At 45.2% G+C, this 7,094-nt stretch overlaps 1 protein-coding gene across 9 annotated transcripts in view; it reads left to right on the top strand.

The window, feature by feature from the left end:
* The first annotated feature begins 4,611 nt into the window (after positions 1-4,611).
* Positions 4,612-7,094, top strand: part of LOC117355504 (A-kinase anchor protein 5-like) — a 114,055-nt gene continuing 111,572 nt past the window's right edge. For 6 of the 9 annotated variants that reach the window (XM_033934178.1, XM_033934175.1, XM_033934174.1 and 3 more), the window contains exons 1-2: positions 5,023-5,138; positions 5,242-5,358. In XM_033934178.1, the coding sequence (XP_033790069.1) occupies positions 5,126-5,138; positions 5,242-5,358 (130 nt within the window). In that variant the 5' untranslated portion in view covers positions 5,023-5,125. Of the gene's footprint in view, positions 4,848-5,002; positions 5,139-5,241; positions 5,359-7,094 lie in introns of those variants that run through there. The other 3 variants (XM_033934171.1, XM_033934173.1, XM_033934177.1) reach the window with 3 other exon arrangements.

Genomic DNA, 7,094 nt, shown 5'->3' with positions numbered 1-7,094 from the left:
AAAATATATCAAAACTTTTAAATATATGTAAACGTTCATGTACATAAGCATTAGAAATATATTTTTTCTTTTTTTGGAATGTGCATAGCGAGCGCGGGAGTGAATCTTGGATTTGTAATGCGCATGGTAAGAAAATCACAGATTAACCCCGTGTTCTCCTTGCACATTCTACATTTCAAATATCAATGACAAATAACAAAAAAAAATCCAAAATCAAATAAAACTTTTATGGGCCAGCTATCCCCCCCCCCCTTCCTTCCAGCTGGATTGTCGTGTGCATGTGACGTCAGGGTGTTACTAGTGGTTGCTACTTGCTTCACGGCTGATAAAACAGCACAGCCTCCTGGGATTTGTAGGCTGTATATAACATCGCGTGATCCCAGCGCATTCAACAGTTGTTAACTGTTGTGCCTTTTAGCAACTTAACAGTACTTTTCCAGAGAGAAACGGACGGCTTTTTGGAAGCATGCAAAACTTCGAGATCGATCTGTTAAAAAAGAACGAACTTGAAAAATTCAACAGCTCGCTCACAAACCTCCGATGCTAAAAATTTTCAAAAAGCTACGGTCACAGCTTGTACAGCTTGCAACAGTACTTCAGAAAAATAACGGTTTGTAAAAAGACTTCCTTATATTGCCTTTTTTATAACAACAATGCTTTGCGGTAGTCGCATTCGGAGCCTGCTAATGACGTCCACGATTAAACCACGCCCCATTTCCATGCAGTGTAGTCCTAAAGAGCTAGCGCATGCGTTATGAGCTTCAGAACCAACAAGGATATAGTGTGCACGTGCGTCGATCGATGTTTCAGCACTAATAGCGGCGTGCTTACGATTGGATTATTTGCATGGACAAGCTTTACTGAATTGATCGCCTACAATGACTGAAAAAGGATAGGACACGAAGCGGATAGATTTGGGGGCTTTAGTGAATCCTGCCCAGAGTCCAGAGGCAAGACAGAGAAGAAGGTGGTGATGTTCCAGATAGAGAGATGTTGCAGAGAAGGCTAGAGGAGGGGGGAGTTCTAATCTCCCATATTTATACATTTGAGGCTTGTTCTAAAAATAGAATCTATTGAAATTAAGTACCCCTATATTTTGTAAACTGTTTGAAACAATGGTGAGTGAGGTGAGTGAGAGACTGGAGAATAGAGGGAGAACCTGTCTAGAGAATGACACGGTGTTTGTTACCCACGGCTAGCCGCAGGTAACCCGCCAAAACGGTGACCAAAAAAAAAAGATCACCGTGAGATCGGGGACAAGGCCATTCACCGCCCCGTGGAGCGGTGAATGGTTAGCACGCACAGTGAATGAGCGTTCGATCCGGCAGCTCCCTCTCTCCCGCCGGCCATGCATCTCTCTCCCTCCCTCCTTTTCCCTTACCTTTTCTTGTTGAAACTGGCGATTTCTATAAGACTATGAGCTGTATTTACAGCCGGAGCCTTGAAGTTGCATCGCATTGCCTACTGGAAAAATATCCTCTGATGCAACTTCCTGTTTCCAGTTGCATCGGAGGAGACTTTTCTAGTAGGCAACCCGATGCGACTTCAAGGCTTCGGCTGTAATACAGCACATAGCCTTATACAAATTGCCAGTTTCGCCACAAGAGAAGGTAAGAGGGAAGGAGGGAGAGAGAGAAATGCACGGCTGGCCAGCGGGAGGGAGCTGCTGGACCGCGTGAAGGGTGCTGGGGGTGGGGGATGGAGAGGAGAAGGCGCTGAAGACGGGGACGGGGCAGTGAAAGGGACAGCGGGGACGGTGACGGGGTGGTGAAGGGGACGGCAGAGATGGGGACAGGGCAGTGAAGGGGACGGCGGGGATGGGGCGGTGAAGAGGATGGTGGTCTGGGGACAGGGCAGTGACGTGGACAGAGTTTTCCCCGTGTCATTCTCTAAACCTGTCCCTTACAGACTGGAGTCAAATGTAATTTCCAGTATGCCTCTGACAATGGTTTCTGATTAATCTTAGCTATCTGCGCCTAAGCACCAGACATTAACACATCTTAGCTGTCTTTAGCACCTCTTCGCTGTGAGGTCCTTTGTTACCTTTAAGCACTGATTTAATTTAGGCTAGCTAAGGCTGTTTTCAACGACATGCCCTAAGGTCAGACATGAATGATATGATCCATAGGCCTTTGCTGACATTGGTTAGGCCAACGGAAAATGCTGAGGCTGACGGTTTTCAGCATAATGTCTACACCAGGGTTATCCAACCTTTTGGCTTCCCTGGGGTGCATTGGCCATTAAAAAAAAATTTCTGGGGCCACGCAAACGCTGCAGCAAGACAGAGGGAGCCGACAAGACGGTAAACACCTGGGGGCAGTAGAGGAAAACACTGCATCCCCCTCAACCGGGGCCGCATAAAATACTTCATGGGGCCGCAGGTTGGACACCCCTGGTCTACACTGACACCCAGATCGTTTTCTTGGGTGCTGACTCGTAAGGTGGACCCTAGCATCAGGTAACTATGATGACAGCAGCCTACATTGGAGCCTTGTGAGCTGTGCGGCTTGTTTGTAGCCTCTTAACTACTTTGATGTTTTGTGACTTTTTATGTTTTTATATGTGAGACAGACAAGGAAGTTCCTTGAGGAAGGCATTTTTATTTTGCCGATACACGGCCTGGGTTGGGTCATTTTTATTTTGACTTATATGTTATATATGACTTATTTGTTTTTTATCCCGTGGGTCATTTGTGACTGTATACACCCTTTGTGTACTGTTTTCAAGTTGTTTGGACACTTTATTAAACTACAAACTGGTACATCCAATCTTCTGTTCCACAATCTTTTTGTCGCTTTGGTGGATTATTCTACACATTAAATTTCATATGCCATTTGGATTCTGTCTTCCTGCAATTTTTCACAGTCCACATAGGGCTCCTTTTACAAAGGTGCGCTAAGCGTTTTAGTGCATGCTAAATGCTAACATGTACATGTTAGTCTATGGATGCATTAGTGGTTAGCGCGCGTGTATATTTAGCGTGCGCTAAAACGCATAGCGCACCTTAGTAAAACAGGGGGTTAGTCAAACATTAATGGGACAGAGTCAGCATGGGTATAGCCAAGGGAAGTCTTGCCTCTTCAATTTGCTTCATTTCTTTGAAAGCGTGAATAAACATGTGGCTAAAGGTGAACTGGTTGATGTAATGTATCTAGATTTTCAGAAATCTTTTGACAATGTTCCTCATGAAAGGCTCCTGAGAAAAGTAAAAAGTCATGGGATAGCAAGCAATGTTCTGTTGTGGTTTTAGGAACTGATTAATGGACGGAAAACAGAGGGTAGGGTTAAATGGTCATTTTTCTCAATGGAGGAGGGTGGATAGTGGAGTGCCACTGGGACCAGTGCTATTTAACTTATTTATAAATGATCAGAGAATTGGATTTGCAGATGACACAAAGCTATTTAAAGCTGTCAAAACTATAAAATGCATCCCACTGTTAAATGGCATACATAGTAACTGCAGGACATTTGCCATGTTAAAGTTTGACTTACTGTGTTCTGGCTTTTCAGGGCATCATAGTATTTTGCTTCATTAAAAGGTTGCTCCAGGGTTGTTGGGGTGGGTTTTTTTGTTTTTTGTTGTTTTTTGGGGGGGGAGGGGAAGGAAGATAGGTAGGTAGGTTGTCCTTTTTTTCGGTTGTATTTTACATCATATACCTTATTCTGGTTTTTCACCACTTATGAGTGTGGTATTGCTTTCTTCTCCTCCTTTTAAATATTACCCTTTAAATAACCAGGTACAAAAGACATTGTAGGGCACCACCTTTCCGTGTAACACGGGTCTAGAAACTCTGAAGGTGTGATCACACGATGGCTTTCCCCTGCACCTGCATAAAGTCCGGCTTATAAATTTGCTGTGAGATTCAGGGACAATGATTACAGACCTGAGGTCAGAAATAGGCTATGATATCAAAATCATTCAACTGACCCGCGTTGGTAACAAAATTCATGGAGAGTGATCAAAATAAAGTTTATAAAAATACTCAGAGATATGGAACTCTGTAGGGAAGGCTTGAATACCTCCCTTGAGTGAAGAGTTCACCTTCCAGTCATTGTTGTTTTATAAAAACTTTGATCACTAACTCCACAGAATGTTGCTTAATTCAGTCTCAAAAAAACTTTCATAATAAAGATTTATAACGTATTTGAGAGTCCCTGTGTGTTATAATATGTTTTGAAATAACACTTAGCTTAAACAGGACTAAGTGTTATTTCAAAACATATTATAACACACAGGGACTCTCAAATACGTTATAAATCTTTATTATGAAAGTTTTTTTGAGACTGAATTAAGCAACATTCTGTGTTTTTATAAAACAACAATGACTGGAAGGTGAACTCTTCCCTACAGAGTTCCATATCTCTGAGTATTTTTATAAACTTTATTTTGATCACTCTCCATGAATTTTGTTACCAACGCGGGTCAGTTGAATGATTTTGATATTAAAGTCCGGCTTAAGCAAGGAAGCCCTCTCCCCTGGCCTAACCGGGGGGAAACGCCAGCCTCGGCTCTAAGGGCTCCCACCCCCTACCTGCTGCTCCGTGGTGAGGACTGCGTAGGGCCGGGGAAGCCGCGCTCGGACCCTGTGGGCGCTCCGTTGTCATGGCAACCGCCCCTCCCCCCCCCCTCCTTCCCTCCCGCTAAGGCAACGGAGCCGGGAGGCGGCTGGGCAGACGCTCTCGAGACGTTGCGCTCGGACTCTCGGAACCGAGCACCTGTCCGAAGTCCCTCTCTCCTCTTGTTTAGCCGTCGTTCACTTGCACTTATTGGGGGTTGCCGGTGGCGGAGGCGGCCATGGGTTGTTCCAGCAGCAGAAGCTGCACGAAGAACCAGGAGTCAGACTATGGTGAGAGAGGCAAAGGAGGGAGGGAGGGAGGGAGGAAGGGGGCGCGTGCGCAGGGGAGATCTTAAACGATGATGCACATGAAAGTGTGTTTCAGTGAACACGTCTTTATCAGGGGGGGTCCCAGGTGGATAAAGATACCAAACCAATCCGCAAACAAAAAACTTAGCCAACCGAAGGAAACACAGGTAGCAGTGGAACAATCTCTTGGAATACTCCGCCTGGGACCCCCCTGATGAAGGCGTGTTCACCGAAACGCGGACCGTGTCGGCTCCTTTGATATGGTTCAAGGTGGTAACTTTGACCGCGTTCATGATTTGGGGGGGTTTCATAAATTTAGCCTGTATCATTGTACACCCGTCTGCAGTCTTTTTTTTCTGTTTTCTCTTCACTGCAGATTGCGTTGGATTTGTTGCTTGCACTTGGAAGTGTTTACAGGCGGTAGGATTTGGGACGGCAGTGACTTGGCCAGACACGTCACTTTTTTTGAATCTCGGGGGAAGGGCAGGCGGGAGTAAGTTTCATGAATAGTCTAGAGATGATGGTAAAACCCTGCAGTTCTCCCACGGACGGCAATCCTTTATCCGATGTTTCGATCATTTTAAATCTTTGTTCCTGCACGGGCAAATAGCCGATCCTTGCCCTGTGGAGGACTTTATTAAGTTTCACAAAAGAAGGGCAGTAATCTGGATCAAAACTTGGAAGTGTCGTGGAAAAACGAAGTCCTGGAAACCGTAGATCAATTGCTTTCCTTTCTATTGATCCATCCATTTCTGAAACAATTTTGTAGACATATATGGGAGCAATGAGACTTGTTTTTAAATAAACTTTCAGGATTTCTTATGATTTCTATACATACAGCCGGTGGGGGGCAAATACATTGCTCCCATAATTCAATTCAGATTTTGAGAACGGGCATAGATAACCACTATTGACATGTGCATAGATTTTTGGACCCCCCTGTATATTATAAAGATTGATGATGTGCAGCCTGTTTCTTATCAAGAGTCTCCCCTTAACAGCTCATCATGAGGTCTCTCTCAGCAATTCTACAGTAGTCAGTGAGACACTCATTGTTTTAACAAGAGACAGCTGAGATTTCAAAACAGTGAACAGTTACAGGACTTCTTTCTGCCTGAGAGGGACATTATGCTCTGGAAAAATATAAATGTTAGTTGCAGTGGTCACTTGAGTTTTTGCAGCACAAATATCCCCTCTGTTAGGGTTACCATATGGCTCCATAAAAGGAGGATGGATTGTGACATCTGGGTTTTACCCCAAATGTCTCAATCTGTCCTTCTTTTTCGGGAGCCAGATGGTATCTGTAAATCCAATTGTTTGATTTTTGATTGAATGAAATGTACTTAGAGGTGTGTAGAGCACAAGTTGCGGCTTGCATCCTCTTTTCTTGTGGTTAGTGAGGGGGGAGTGAATGAGGGGCATTAGTGCTATAAGCATTAAGGGTCAGATTCTGTAAATGGTGCCGTGATCAGCAGCCACCTAATCAACAGCCACTGATTGTGTGTCAATTGCATAATGGCACTGTGTATAGAATTGTAGCTTTTGTCAAAGGTAGGCACTAGAAATGTGGGTTGGAGTTTTAAAGGCCTACGGGGATCGCGAGAATCCCGCGGGCCCCACAGGGATCACGCGGGAATCCCCCCTAACCCACAGGACTCCCTCGGGGACCCCCCTCTGGCCCACGGGACTTCCATGGGGACCCCCCACTAGCCAACAGGACTCCCACGGTGATGGAAGGCTTTGGAAGCAGGGTTCGTCTATATAATATAATGGACACGTCAGCCTTAGTAAAAGAGGGGGTTTATAAGTTAATTACCTGAACAGAAAACAAAAAAGGGTTCCACCAAAGAGATTCCACAATGAAAACAGCACCGCAAACACAAAAGAAACTGTGGAATTGATGATCCTGTCAGAAGTAATTGCTGCTTTTTATGGGGACGGGTGGGGATTGAGGTAATTCCTTGTGGGGATGAGTGGGGACGGAGAGGATCCTGGCAGGGATGGGTGGGGACGGAGAGGATCCTGACGGGGACGGAGAGGATCCTGGCGGGGATGGGTGGGATTTCTGTCCCCACGCAACTCTCTACTATGGATGTGCCTTAACACACCTAAGGTCATTTCCAGCACTAACTACACCTACTTAGGCGCATCCATCATTTCTACATCAATTTCTTTGGCTGCCCTGGGGGTCAGTAGTAGATGCGACCAGTAGTAGATGCAACCTTCGAT

This window comes from Geotrypetes seraphini, chromosome 2 (genome assembly GCF_902459505.1).
Source record: "Geotrypetes seraphini chromosome 2, aGeoSer1.1, whole genome shotgun sequence".
Lineage (NCBI taxonomy): Eukaryota > Metazoa > Chordata > Amphibia > Gymnophiona > Dermophiidae > Geotrypetes > Geotrypetes seraphini.
This window is presented reverse-complemented; position numbering and strand designations above follow the sequence as displayed.